At 51.6% G+C, this 13,983-nt stretch overlaps 1 protein-coding gene across 5 annotated transcripts in view; it reads left to right on the top strand.

The window, feature by feature from the left end:
• Positions 1 to 13,983, top strand: part of ARHGEF7 (Rho guanine nucleotide exchange factor 7) — a 104,105-nt gene that overhangs the window by 23,849 nt on the left and 66,273 nt on the right. For 4 of the 5 annotated variants that reach the window (XM_032496615.1, XM_032496619.1, XM_032496616.1 and 1 more), the window contains exon 2: positions 568 to 654. In XM_032496615.1, coding sequence (XP_032352506.1) covers positions 568 to 654 — 87 coding nt within the window. Of the gene's footprint in view, positions 1 to 298; positions 387 to 567; positions 655 to 13,983 lie in introns of those variants that run through there. The other variant, XM_032496621.1, reaches the window with a different exon arrangement.

Raw genomic sequence — 13,983 nt, 5'->3', positions numbered from 1 at the left:
CCAGGCCCCTCTTGGGCGGGGCCGGCTGTGTCCGCCGGGGCCGCGTCGGAGGGCGAGCTGCCGAGAGTCCGCGCGTGGGCCGGGCCCGGCGGGCCGTGTCAGAAGGCGAGCGCCAGGAGCCAGCGGAAAAGTCCGCGCGTGGGTAGGTCAAGAGGCCGCGCCCGAGGGCAAGCGCCAGGTGCTGCGGGAGGGAGGCCGCGCCCCAGGTGCGGAGAAGAGGAGGCCGCGCGCCGGGCCGGGTGGGCCGCGTCCGGGAGGCGGGGGACCGGAAGAGGTCGCGTGTGGGCCGACTGGGGCGCGGTCTGAAGACGTCACTTCCGGCGCCGCTCCACTTCCTGGTGAAGGAAGGGGCCTGAGATTGGTGCAGCCCGGAGGAAGGAAAAAGGGTGAGGAGAGGCGCCGGCCCAGCGGGCGGGCGCGGGGACGGCCAGGGTCGCTCCGGGCCGCCGGGGCCGCGCGCCCTGGTCGCCGGCGGGGCCGGCACGCCCGCTGGGGCCGTCTCGGGGGCGCCTCGGGGCGCGTCCGCGGCCTCCCCGCGGCGCTCAGCGTCTGTGCTCTGTGTTGCAGGTCTACCCGGAGCCCCGGAGCGAGGGCGAGTGCCTGAGCAACATCCGCGAGTTCCTGCGAGGCTGCGGGGCGTCCCTGCGCCTGGAGGTGAGCGGGCCGGGCGGGGGCGCGGGCGGCCGGCGGGGCGCGGGGATGCGAGGCGGCAGGCCGCGGGGTAACGGCCCGCAGCGGCGGCGCCGGGAGGCGGCCTCAGGGCAGGGAGGAGCCCCAAATCTTGCCAGCTGCAAAGAGGAAAAGTGGTTCCAGTAGCTTACGGTGCGGGTGACAACACGTTTTCGGCAACCGTTGGTTGTCAGCGGTGCGCTCTGATTCTTTGGTACACGCCTCAGCTTTAACGCTGCTCTAGGGATTCTAGGAGGACCCGCATCCAGGCCTGGGTCAGCCGTCAGAACCCTAAGCAGGTGATCAGACAAAGCTGGGAGAGATAAAATGGGCCCCCAGTCCTCCCAGTCTCATTTTTCTTCCTTAGGCCAGAAATTGGGTGGTTTTTATTCTGATAATCGGTGTTTAGGTTACAGACATAATAATCTATGTCTCGGGGAGCGGACTGGGCGGGGTGTCATTTCCATGTCGCTTAGAGTTTCGTCTCTACGCTAAATACAGTCTTTCAGCGGCCGCTCGCTTTCTTTGCCTTTTCATCTTATTTTATGTGTGATTTTTCTTAATGCTGAGGTAGTGCTTTTGATCAGCAATCTAGCTGCTTTTTTTTTTTTTTAATTTGGGAATTGCAGGCCAGTGAGGTTGTAATCAGTTGGGGGTTGAAATCTTGCCTTTTCTCCTGCAACTTTACCACTCTCTGTCTTTATCTCCTTATCTGAGCACTGAGATGAATTATACCGAGCTCCTGGATGACTGTGCATGAAAGCATCTCCCACAGAACCATAAAGGTTTCCCATTCTAGAAGGGTAGTCTCTAAGGTTTCTCAGGAAATAAGTCTAGAAGTCATCAAATCTATGAGGAAGGTTGTATGGAAAGCTTATGAGTTGGTTGAAATTTGGTAGAGATTAAAATACTGTTTTTCTGAATGATTGTAAACATTAAGTTGGTAGCGTTTGATGCCTGCGAGGGTATTGTGTACAGCTCAGTGCAAATGCTTGAGGGAGATTCCAAAGTGGAGATGCAGCTGTGTAGGAACTGGGGAGACACTGTTTCAGAAAGGGCTTTTCCTCTGCTGGATGGGCTTTGTCACTTTACCATTGAACTTCCCTGTTGGGCTGTGAAAGTAAATACTTCGCGTGTAGCAGTTGTTGATTTTTCTTTTTTCAAGAAAAATCCATCCTTTGTTATGGGATTTTATTACCCCCTTCAAATTATGGAGTTTTGTTTATTTTTCATTACAGTAAATTTGAAACTCAGTTTGCACTTTGATTATAGTCTGACAACTTTAGTGTTAAGATTTTTTAAGAAAGTATTGTTTTAAAGACAGTTGAGTGTAAAAATAACCCTCATTCTTAGTTTTCCAAAGACTGCTGCTGAAATTTTATAAGCAACTATTTTTTAAAATTAAGAGTTTATTTAAAGATGTTCTAGAAGAGAGTTTGTTCACTAACATATCCCAAGCATCTAGAACAGTGGTTGGTATACAGTAGGCCTTTAATAGATACTTGTGATTAACTGATGACCTTGAAGTTGTAGTTGGTAGCAAATATTTCCTTTTAAATTAAAAAAAAAATCATTGTGACTTATTTTGCATTATTTTTAAAGAATAAGTATCTCTTCCAGTAAATTTAAAATCGAGACAAGTTTAGTTAACATTCAAGTTCAGTTATAAGTCACACTTAAAACTTTTAATTACCTAAGAGTAATAAAAAAGACAAAGGAGTGGGAAAAAAAAGCACATCAAAAAACTCATACATTGTTTAGTTACGCTGACAAAGGAGGTCTGTATGGTATGGACCCAACTTGGGCTTCCAGGCTTGTACTGACCCGTGATGTGAAGGGACAGGCCTGTTTACTGAACGATAGCCTCACACGTGGACCATAGAGTGGTGGTTTCCCAATGTTTTTAATGAAAAATTCGTGGAAAGGGAGTAAAGAGAGAAAGACCTTGCTCTTTTGAAACACCTTCTAGCTCTACACACTTCATTTTCATAAAATTCTGGAAGACAAGGGACTGACAAGACCGCTTTGGAAATTACGGACATGACTCTGAAAATTGATAGTTTGAGTTCTGAATTAGCTTTTGTTCTAATAAGTGTCATGATGCTTTTTTCCAGGGTTATTTTAGACTGAATTGGTTTGTAACAGACTACCTATTTTTGGTATATGTATTTTCTTGTTTCCCACCATTATAAACTATCCTAAGGTTTCTTATAGGAAAAGAGGAACTGAACATCATAATTACTTTATCAGTCATATTAATGCGTACACGTCTTAATTGTTGAAAATCAGGTATTATCCTCCAACAAGTTGTTCTGATTATGAAAGGAGTGTTAATTTTAAAAGGATGTTGTATACTTTGCATTTATTGTTAAACTTTGAAAAGCAATTTAGGTGTTAAGTTGAAAACATTTTCAAATTTGGAAAATTAAAAAAAACTAAAAATTGGAAAACTGCATTTTAGGAAAACAGCACATGTAACTTCAATGATTCTTGTGATTTTTTTTTTTTTGGCTACCCAGTAAGCATCTTACTTGGTTTTTTAAAATTTCCTTAAATAGTATGGAATTTGATTAGAATTTAGGTTTTTTCCCCATGTTCTTAAAGGTGTATAAGGTAAGATCTTACGTAAAGATGACCCCGTTTAGAACTACGTCTAGGTAATTAAAGTAGGAACTTCTGAAAAGTTCAAGTTTACTGGTAAAGGAGCCAGGCGCTGTGATTCCATCCAGCTTGTGGATGTTACATTTAGAAACCCGTGTTTGCCTGGTGTACGTGGCAAGGGCAGAGCTTGTCCTAGATGCACAGGCGACATTGTGAGAGAATGTTGTTCATGCTGACCGAGTTCTGCCTTTTTAGTTTCCCAGAGTCTCTACCTGGCCCCTGACGTCAGTCCTTAGTGTCCTGCCGGGCTTTGGTTACTTGTAGCACTTTCTGGAGGACTTTCACATGCTGTAGTTGGCTCCTTAGTCTCTTAAGGTATCACAACCCTCGTTTTACAGGAACGAAACGCAGCCTAGCTCACTAGTTCTCACTGTTAAACACATGAACGCCGGCCACTGGATCTGCTGTTGGGCTTTTTAAGAAATACTGATGTGTGGACCCATCTCCAGAGGTTGTAGGCTCAGCGGGCCCTGGGGAGCGGGCGTGGACGTGAGAGCCTTGGGGCTGGGGTAAACAGAAAGGCCGACCTGGCCATGCGGCCAGGCTGCTTGGCTGGTAGGGGCCAGGCTGGGCTGCCCGCCTGTCTCTGGACCTGAGTCAGGTGCTCCTCCTGCCGCTGCGGGCGGCCTTGCTGCCTGGCCTGCCTGGAGGGGAGGTGCCCTCTGCTTCAGGGTTGCAGCTGCTCACTTTGCACTCGCCTCTGTCGTTAGGTAAGCTGTCAACACCTGCAAACTAACGTGTGTCTTCAGCGGCCACGGGTGAGCCAGAGAAGGCGGCTTCGGGTCGGGGGTGCTGCCCCGGTTGTTTAGTTGTGCTTGAGCCCACGGAAGGCCGTCCCCTCGTCTGCGGGACGGCTTAGGAGGGAGCGTTCTGACTTCTCTCCCAGGGCTTTCAGTAGGGCTTTGTCTTGGGGGCTTGTTTTGCAGGGCGAGGGGTGGACTTGTTCACGTCGCGGATGTGTCTTGGCTGCCTTTGATGTCTTATTTTTCACTTGTTTTTAACATTTGTGTCTGTTAGCTAACAATCATTACTTTCTGAGACCTCTCTCCCTGTGCCACCATTAGTGGCACTTGGCGTCTTAGAGTAATTTTTCACAGAAAACCGAGTTTTATCACTTCCCAGGAATCGTGGTGTCGAGCAGGTCATCCTTGGTGGGCGCTGAGTGGTCAGCTGGGCGCGCTCTCCCACCGCGGTCTGGACCTGTCGTGAAGGTCTCCTGCTTGGACTTTCAGGTCTTTCTTACCGCCTGGTGGTTGCCGGTGAAATCCCGTTTCTGCTTTGGCAGGCGTACATCACAGCGGCCTGAACCCCGCCTGCAAAGGGGGCGGCGTGCACGTGGTGCTTAGGACAGTTTTAGGTGCTGAGTATGTAGTAGCTGCTACCATCATAAGTATCATTCTGTTTGGTAGTTTGAATACATTGGTACATATTTTCAAAAAAATCTGTCCCCACATTCATTATATACGATTCAGGAAGTAGAGAAATGTAAGAAGAAAATAATTGTATAATAATGCCGTCTAGAGATAAGCAGTGTTAAAATTAGTATATGTTTGTCTGTCTTTCCTCCTTCGCACATAGGTAAATATGTTTTTAGAATATCCATGACATCATAGTGTACATACTGTTTTATGACATGCTTTAACTAGATGCAGACTGTTTTCTCACATTAAATAACTGTCTACTAATTTTTAACAGCTTCCTCGTGGTTTGTGGTGCTGATCCCCATCGTTGTTTCTAAGTTTTTAGTCCTGTGAACAGTGAACAGTGTGATGGACATTTCTGTACAACATCTTTCATCCTTGATTATCTCTCAAGGAGAGAGTCCCTGCAAGGCGGTGCGTTAGGTCAGAGGTGGGGCGTGCGAAGGTTTGAGCACTGCTGCCCATGGTCTCCGCGACGGCGTACCCCCTTGCTGGGAGCAGGGGACACGGGCGCCCTTTGCAGTCCGCCCTGTGACTGCCTGTGCCTGTTGTGTTTGTCTCTTCCCTTAGAAAAATGGAAACCTTCCAGATAAATGTTTTCTTTTTCCCTCTTGTATCGTCGGCAGTGCCCGCATTTCTTGGTACACAGTAAACCAAAGCAAGTGTGACCTGCTCAGGATTTCCTGCATTGGACTTTTGAAGGATGTGAAAGAAAAGCTGCCAGAATAGGAAACACAAGTTGAAAACCTCAGACACTCACAGTGCTGCCTTCCAGCTTGCTCTGGCCAGGGGCAGCCTGGGGCCGCCGGTACCAGAGGGAACTTGGGCTGGAAGCGTCTTGAGACTGTTTGCAAAGGTGCCAGTTTCCCTTTGTGGGAGTGATGAAGTTTTCATTTTCTCTTTAACGTTGAGAGAGAGCGCGGAGGGGTGCCTGGCGGGCTCTCTGGTGTTGCCATCAGCTGGCCTGTGGGCTGAGGAGTCAGGGTGAGGCTTTGAAAAGGAAATTGCCTTATGTATTTCTAAAACGCTCGTCTGTCCTGTGTGTTTCTGAAGGACAAATTCTTTTATTAAACTTCTTTGTCTTCTCAATTCTCTCCTAGACTTTTAGCTAAGGTTGTGATTGAGATTTCATACGAAAGAATATTTAAAAATACCATTCAAGTAACCGGAACGTGTGCATGTGTAAACTTAAAACTGCTGACGCAGCTCTAAGAGCAACTGAAACAGGGCAAAATGCATAGTCCCTCCCCCGGGGGTGGGCAGCCCCAGCAGGTTCCGCCTTCCACCTGGGTTCAGGCTAGAGGGACAGTTAGGCTGTTTGCACAGCTCTGTGTTGAGGGTGTGCTTGAGGCCACACAGCAGTCTGTCTTCTTAGCTAGCCGCCTTCTGTCCTCCTGACTCCGCGGTGAGCTGGGAACGGCAGGTAGGTAATGACGTAGTGCTTGTTGACTGACAGCTGAATAAGCTTTTCAGGACAGTTTAATTCATGTCTTTGCCAGAACTTGCCTTTTAAGAAAGTCGAGATAAGTTAAGTAATAAGTCATTTGGGAGATGGAATGAGTAACTGTTCTCCAAACATCGTGTTGGTACTTACAAGCAGAGAAACTGAGATTGTAATTCTAACTTTTCCTGGCAGAGCGTGCACCTTGCCCCCGTCTTGCACTGCAGAGCCTGGCCTGCTGTCCTGTGGGGCGCGTGGTCAGTCTCCTCCGTATACAGGCTGCGTTTCCCTCGTTGCCAGACCTTCCCTTAACCGCAGGTCTTTGGGTGTCTCAATGTCTAGACCAGACATTTCTGTCCAACAGGAAAATGCTGTGAGCATGTTTGTTACTTTAACTTTCTTAGTAACTACATTAAAAAAATAAGAAACATGAAGTTAATAAGACGTTGTCTTTAAGCCAGTGCACCCATAATGTTGTTATTACAACATGTAGTTAAAAATATTTATGAAATTGTTTCTTTGGTTTTTCACATTAAGTCTTTAAAATCTGGTGTGTATTTCTCAGACTCACAGTGTCTCTCTGAATTGGCCTTCATTTCAAGTGCTCAGGCGCTCACAGGCAGCTGGCCCTCACATAGGACAGCGCCACTCCGGGTCATGGAGAGGCTGGGGGACGCAGTGCTTTTGACACTGAAGGTGACTAACATTGGTTCTGCACAGAGTACGTGCCTGGGCGCCTCACGTGGACTGTTTGGTTCAGTCCTCCCAGACGGCCTGCAGAGAAGGCGCTCTCCCCATTTTGCAGGTGAGCAGACTGAGACATGAGGTGTTTAGGGGTCCTGAGTTGTGCACAGCCCAGCAAGTGAGGGTGTGAGGATTTGAACTCAGATCCCGCAGCTGCGCAGACTGCGTTCTGTCAGGCGGGCTGTGCCTGGACTGACTAGGTGAACTAACGCTGTGAGGTCGCGCCGTTGGACTGCCTCGTGGCAAGGAGGTCTCAGGAGAACTCGGCTGGTGGCAGGGCTGGCCTCGTGGGCGTGTGACCCGCATCGTTACATGGCCCCGCACTTGGTTTAATGCTGTGCTCTCCCCTTCAAAATCCTTAAGAACTTTTGAACAAGGAGCTCTGAGTTTTCAGTCTGTGCTGGACCGTGCAAATTGGTAGTTGGTCTCAGCTAGTGGCATCGTTCTTAGAGGTGTACGAGAGGTGACAAGAATAAGCAGCACTTTCTGGGTGCTTATCATGTCCTGGGCCCTGGTCCTAAGACGTGGACTAACTCGCTCAATCTCCAGGCGACTCTGTTGTGTTAGGTTGTATCCTGATTCCAGTGTTGTGATTGGAAGACTAAGGTACTGGGGAGTAGGGCGCTTGCCCCAGGCCCAGGGCTGGTGAAGGTGGAGTAGCCCGCCACCCCGCCTCATCAGGATTCCGGAACAGCGTCGGTCCTTAGGAGACTTCCTGAAGGGATGCAGGAATAGAGGTAGGTGGGACTAAGTGTGAAAGGGGAGGCGTGTAGGTGGCTCAGATACTTAAGCTCCTCTCTCGTGTCATGCTGGTGAGGCTGAAGTCCCAGACGTGGTTCCGGGTAGACTGGGCCGGCCCGGTGGACTGTGGCCCAGCTGGGAGGAGGCGGAGGAGTAAGGTGCGGCGCAGCGTCCCAGCCCGCGTCCATCCCGCCGCCAGGGAGCGCCTCTGCTGCAAAGTCAAGACAGCATCATCTCTCGCGCACCGAACGTCAGCCCGGCTCCCAGGGAGCCGCCGCCCCACCTGCCCATCAGCACGACAGCAAGTACTGCGGCCTCAGGGTTTGCTTCTCCAAAGGGTTGTTTCAAGAAAGGTGCCCTCCAGCGTGGGCTGGTGGGTGCGGAGCAGGAGAACTGCGGGGGCTTGGGGGAGGACCCTCGGAGGAGCTGGAAGCAGTCTCTGCACTGTCTGGCTCTCCCACGCCTCCGTGAAGGCGACTTAGCCAAGGCTGGGTGCTGGGCTGGGTACACGTCCGGTTCCTGCAGAGCCGGGACCGCAGTGCTTGGGGAGCTTCTGCCTTCTCACCCAGCTGCCGGTTAGAAGCAGGACTCAGCCTGGACGACAAACCTCCAGGGCACTGTGAGCACTCGGGGCCTGCTTGTCCTCCCGCTGGCACGCAGGAGCGCTCAGTTTAAGTACGTGTTGAGCACGTGAGACTGTGATGGACGGGATGGTCCTGAAGTTTAGTTCACGTGACACATTTGAATGATTGTGGCTCCTTCCTTGGAAGCTCACATTGCAGTGGTTTGATGTGTCATTTGGACGTACTTCTGGGGATGGACTGTCCTTCTGCAGGGAGGATGGTCCCAGCCATGGCCAGCGCTGAGGAGGGCACAGCGCGTGGGACAGATGCATTCAGGACATCCCGTTGGGCTTCGGAGGTCGCCTCCTTTACTCTTGGGGTCTCCACTCTGGGACAGACCTCAGTTTGGATGTCCATGAACAGGGTTTGTGTGAGGGTGTGTTCCCAGAGAATGTCTGGAAAGGTCCAGGGGAGACAAGGACCCTTAGCCCCGTAGGGACTCGGTTTCTTCATCTGTAAAAATGCAGATTTTGAAGAGGATAATCCCCAGGTCTTGTCGCTCTGTGGTCATCTGAGAGGCGGCCAGAGGGGCGCTGCAACGTCTATCAGTTTATCACTGTGCTGGTGACTGTCAGGTTGTTGTCTGGAAGGGCATTTACTTTTAGAATTCTAGCTGTTTCGCCTTCCCACAGCTGTTAGGTTTGTCTGAGTGCTTCCCTCTCCCCGGAGCTTCTTCACAAAAGGTGCTTATTCAGAAGGAGGTCAGAGAGTCTCCCCAGACGTGGCCGGGTGGCGGCGTGTCGGCCCGTTTCCTGCTCTGTGTCACTTAGCGAATCCACGGAGCCCGAAGGCCAGTTCGGAGACGCGGAGTGATGTTCCAGTCGTTCTGGACCATTTGGAAGAAGCCTGAAACACCTGTTGTGTATCCTGGGGAGTGAGGTTGGGCTCTGGTGTGGCCCCGTGGTGTGTGAGCCCACTGCCACTTCATCGTGCCGGGAGGGGAGACGGCCCTAGAAGCGCTTTCTCCAGCTGAACACGCAGCCTTTCGTTCCCATCCAGTGACTGCAGGAGGGCAGCTCGAGGGATGGGTCAGCCTGCTCCTTGCTCCGATCCTCGCGGGGCCACCTTGCCTGTGGCCAAGCCCACGGGAGGTGGCCTGGGGCCTGGCTGTTCACTTTTCCCAGGGACGCTCTTGGGCATCTTTATCACCGAGAATTCCAGAATCAGAGAGGACCCTGAGCCCGGCTCGACCCTGCACTTAGCGAGTTTCTCTAGCTCTGGTGTGAGAGGAGAAACTGAGCATGTCCTGTGGAGAGTGGAATGGAAATCATCACTTTCCTTCCCCGGCCTCTGATGGGGTGACATGTCAGCAGAGTGTCCAGAGCTTTCTCCGACTCCTGCCCTGGGGACAGGGGATCTCCTCAGGCTGCACGGTGGTGGGAGGCCATGGGAGAGTCTGGGGAAGGCAGGCATCTGTGCGTCAGAGAAAGCCCAGTGCTGCTCTGTTACCTGCCCCTTGTCCCTCTACAGAGTCTTTCTCCTGTGCAAATGGTCACAGCTCCTTGGTGTCCTGGAACCAGCTCAGGTAGAGCAGCTGCCATTGTGGGGCTGCGTTCTGCACGTGCCAGGCTCCCCGCATTCATGCCCACTGCTCTGGGGTGGCTCTGCCGGCCACACAGCCCCTCGTCAGCCTCGGACACATCACCGGCCCAGAGTCGGGGGAAGAAGTGGGTTTCTATGTATGAAACATGTGCTGTCTTGAATCCATTAGGTCACATGCGCGTTTTTCATTTTGCATCCGAACAAGCATCTCCAGTGTTGGCCCGCTGGCGGGAAGAGCCCTGCAGCGGGGGTCTGGGTTGCTCTTCTCCAGGAAGGCCTTGTGAACAATGGGACAGTGTCGGTGGTGACTGCTGCGTGGGGGCCGTGTGACTCTGGGACTCAGGTGCACGTGCAGTCTTGAGAGTCCTCGGGTGGTGTGACTGCCTGCTTCTCTGGCCATAGGAAGTTCTGGTCACTTGGGGTTCCACCTTTTGATCTCATTCTTCTCTTTTATTTCCCATTTCTCACCTTTTTAAAGTCTAGTTAAACAGACTTCTTTGAGAGTCTTTTAGTTTTCACTTTTCTATTTTCATTTAAAAACAAATTAAGAAAATCCCCATTGGTCTTAGGGGAAAGGAACCCCTTTTCTCCCTGGCACTTCCCTGTTGGTCTTGGAGGAAGGCAGAGCCCCCTTTGCTTCTTGCCTTAAAGCAGTTTGTGTCCCTGGGGAGTTCTCTTAAGTCCTGGGAACCAGCAAGAGGATAGGTTCCCAGCGAGCAGTTACAAAGCAAAACAAGTCCCAGGCCTTTCAGACCATATTTAGATGTGAAGTCTGCATTTAGTGAGTTTAAGCAAATAACTTTCTAGCCAGAGTACGCATTTCTGACCTAATTTCTGTTGTTCTCTGTTGGGTGCTGTCTCTGGTGGTTTCTGGAAGCTGCCTGGCCCTTGGCGTGGGGAGCGGTGCGGTCTGACTTCCCACGGCCACTGGCCTCCCGCTTCGCTCTGAGGCCAGTGAAGTGGGTGCGCGTGCTCTGCAGGAAGGCTTATGGTAGATGGGGTGGTACCTGGGAGGGTTGCAGTGTGGAGCTTTACGCATAGTGACCCCAGCACCCCTTGGAGAGTATCTGATTTGTTTGGTGTCTAAAGCTGACCCAGTGGGTCCTTTCCACGAGGGTATGGTGCAGGCAGGAGCGATCTGGCTGCGAGAGGGAGCCGCGTGAGTGCCCCAGGCTCCCAGAAGAGCCTAGAAGGCTGCCTAGCTTGGGGAAAGCAGAGGGAAGTCTCCTTGTCTCCAGCCTTCGCGTTGCAAAAGCAGGCCAGCCTAGCTGTGCGGGAACTTGGGGAGCTTGGTGTGGCAGCGACTGACGTGACGGGGGCCTGCTGGGGGTGCTCTTTTGAGTCCTTGTTCCCAGACAGCTTTGTGGGAAAGCTCTGGATGAAGGGCGAGATGCTTCCGAGTCTGCTGAAGAGGGAGGCAGGGGTGCTGAGGGGACTCGAGAGCGCCTCGTAATCTGCCCCCCCTCCCCCGCTTTGTTGTGAAAAATCTACACCTGGCAGGAAGGTGGGGAGGCCAGTGTAAACGCCCCGTGCCTCCCTGCCGCCCTTGCGTAGACCTTCAACCCGCGTGCAGACCTCGCGGCATTCAGCACGGCGGCCGTCTGGGGGGCACCTCCTCCCGTGCGGCCGCGCCCCCGCGGGTGCCCGGGCACTGCCGGTGCCTCCTTCCTGAGATCCCGTCTAGGTGTGTCCGGTGGTCTCCAGGTCAGCTGCGTGGCTTTTCTTTCTTTAAATGTGGGCCCCAAACCAGGGTCATGCATGGCATTCAGTTTGTTGTGTCTCGTTCGTCTCTTGAGTTTCCACCACTGTTACCCTTTATGACTTCAGGTTTTTGAAGAATTGAGGGTTGTTGTCATGTAGGGTGCCCCACAGTCTGGGCAGGATCTGATTCAAGTCAGGCGTTTTAGGCACGAGCTCTGCACATGTGATGTTCCGTGTCCCCGTGGGTCAGACCAGAAGGCACTTGATGCAGATGTATGCCATGCTGCCGGTGCGGAGTTCCCTCATGAGGCTAGGTTGGCGCCCACCAGCTCTCTCTGCTGTAGAGGGGCCCTTTCTCCTGGTACTTCGCACATCATCTGTGGGCTGGGGCCCAGAACCTTTTGCCTGATGCTCCTAGCAACCCCTGACCAGTCCTTCCTGAGTTAGTTACTGTCATGGTGGGAGCCAGGTGGTACTGCGGCCTTTGGCATGAGGCTGCCTTTGGGGCCTCAGGAAGGGACATTTGAGGGTGGTGTTGGGCATCTAAGCCTGCAAGTTGTGTGCATTTGGCATGTGGAAAAGGAGAAGACGTTCCTTCTGCTTTCCAGAATCCGAAGACTGTATGGCATCACTTGTGAACTTCGTCATTCTCTCCTGAGCTCTGCACTGCCTTTATGCTAGCTTCCCAGGCTTTTTACAGATACCGTGCATTTTACAAACTGAAGGTTTGTGGCAACTGTCAGTGGAGCAAGTCTGTCAGCGCTATTTTTCTAACAGCATTTGCTCACTTCATGTCTCTTGTCACATTTTTTATAATTCTTGCAATATTTCATACTTTTCCATTGTTATTATTATATTTGTGATGGTGATCTGCGATCTTTGTTACCCTTGTAATTGTCTTGGGGCATCCCAAATCATGCCCATATGAGATGGAGGAACTTACAAATGTGTGTTCTCACTGCTTCCCCTACCAGCTGGTCCCCCATCGCTCCCTCTCCTCAGGCCTGCCTCTTCTCTGAGACACAATGTTGAAATTAGGCCAATTAATAACCCCACAATGGCCTCTGAGTGCCCAGGTGAAAGGAAGTCACACATCTCTCACCTTCAGTTGAAAACTGGAACTGATTCTGCTTAGCGAGGAAGGCTTGTCGAAAGCTAAGATGGGCAGAAAGTGAGGCCTCTTGTGCCAAACAGCCAAGTTGTGATGGCCAAGGAGAAGGTCTTGAAGGAAATGAAAGGTGGTCCTCTGGCGAACACATGAATGATGAGAGAGCAAAGAGCAAAACAGCCTTGTTGCTGACGTGGAGAAAGCTCAAGTGGTCTGGATGGAAGACCACACCAGGCTCGACACTCCCTCGGCCAGAGCCTCGTCCAGACCCAGGCCCTGGCTCATTGATTTCTGCAGGGGCTGAGAGAGGGGAGGAAGCTGCAGAACAGCTGGAAGCCAGCAGAGGTGGCTGGTTCCTGAGGCTGACGGACGGAAGCCGCCTCCGTGACATCGAAGTGTGAGGTGTAGCCGCGAAGTTCTGCCGAAGATGTGGCTCAGGTCATTCATGAAGCTGGCTACACTGCACGGCAGGTTTTCAGCGCCGGTGAGACAGCCTTGTGTTAGAAGGCACCACCTAGGGCTTTCCTTGCGAGAGGGGAGAAGCCAGTGCCTGGCTTCAGGGCTTCACAGGACAGGCTGACCCTCTGCCAGAGGCTCATGCAGCTGCTGACTTCAGGTTGAAGCCAGTGCTCATTCACCATCTGAACAGCCTGGGAAGTGTGCTGGCTCCTCTGCCTGTGCTCTGTAAACGGAACAGACATGCCTGATGGCAGCACATCTGTGTACAACAGGGCTTACTGAGTGTTTTAAACCCACTCTTGAGACCTGTTGCTCAGAAAGATTTCTTTCAAACTGTTACTGCTCATTGACAGTGCCGCTGGTCCCCCAGGAGCCCTGGTGGAGACAGACTGTGAGATTAACATTGTTTTCGTGCTGCATCCTTCCTGCAGCCCAGGGATCAAGGAGGAATTTCGACTTTCAAATCTCATTATTTAGGGAGTACATTTTGTGAGGCTACAGCTGCCATCGACAGTGATTCCTCTGATGGGTCTGGGCAAAGTCAATTGAAAACCTTCTGGAAAGAATTTACCATGGTGGATGTCCTTAAGAACATTCATGATTCATGGGAAGAGGTCAAAACATCAACACACGCAGGAGTTTGGAAGCAGTGGATTCCAGCCCTCGTGGATGACTCTGAGGTTCAAGACTTCATGGAGGAAGTAACTGCAGTTGTGGTGGAAGCAGCAGAAGAACCAGAATTCGACCTGGAACCTGATGGGGTGGCTGGACTGCTGCCATCTCAGGATAAAACTTGGATGGATGAGGAGTTGCTTCTTATGGATGAGCCAAGAAAGTGATTTCTTGAGATGGAATCTACTCCGGGTGAAGATG

This window comes from Camelus ferus, chromosome 14, assembly GCF_009834535.1.
Source record: "Camelus ferus isolate YT-003-E chromosome 14, BCGSAC_Cfer_1.0, whole genome shotgun sequence".
Taxonomy (NCBI): Eukaryota; Metazoa; Chordata; class Mammalia; order Artiodactyla; family Camelidae; genus Camelus; species Camelus ferus.
This window is presented reverse-complemented; position numbering and strand designations above follow the sequence as displayed.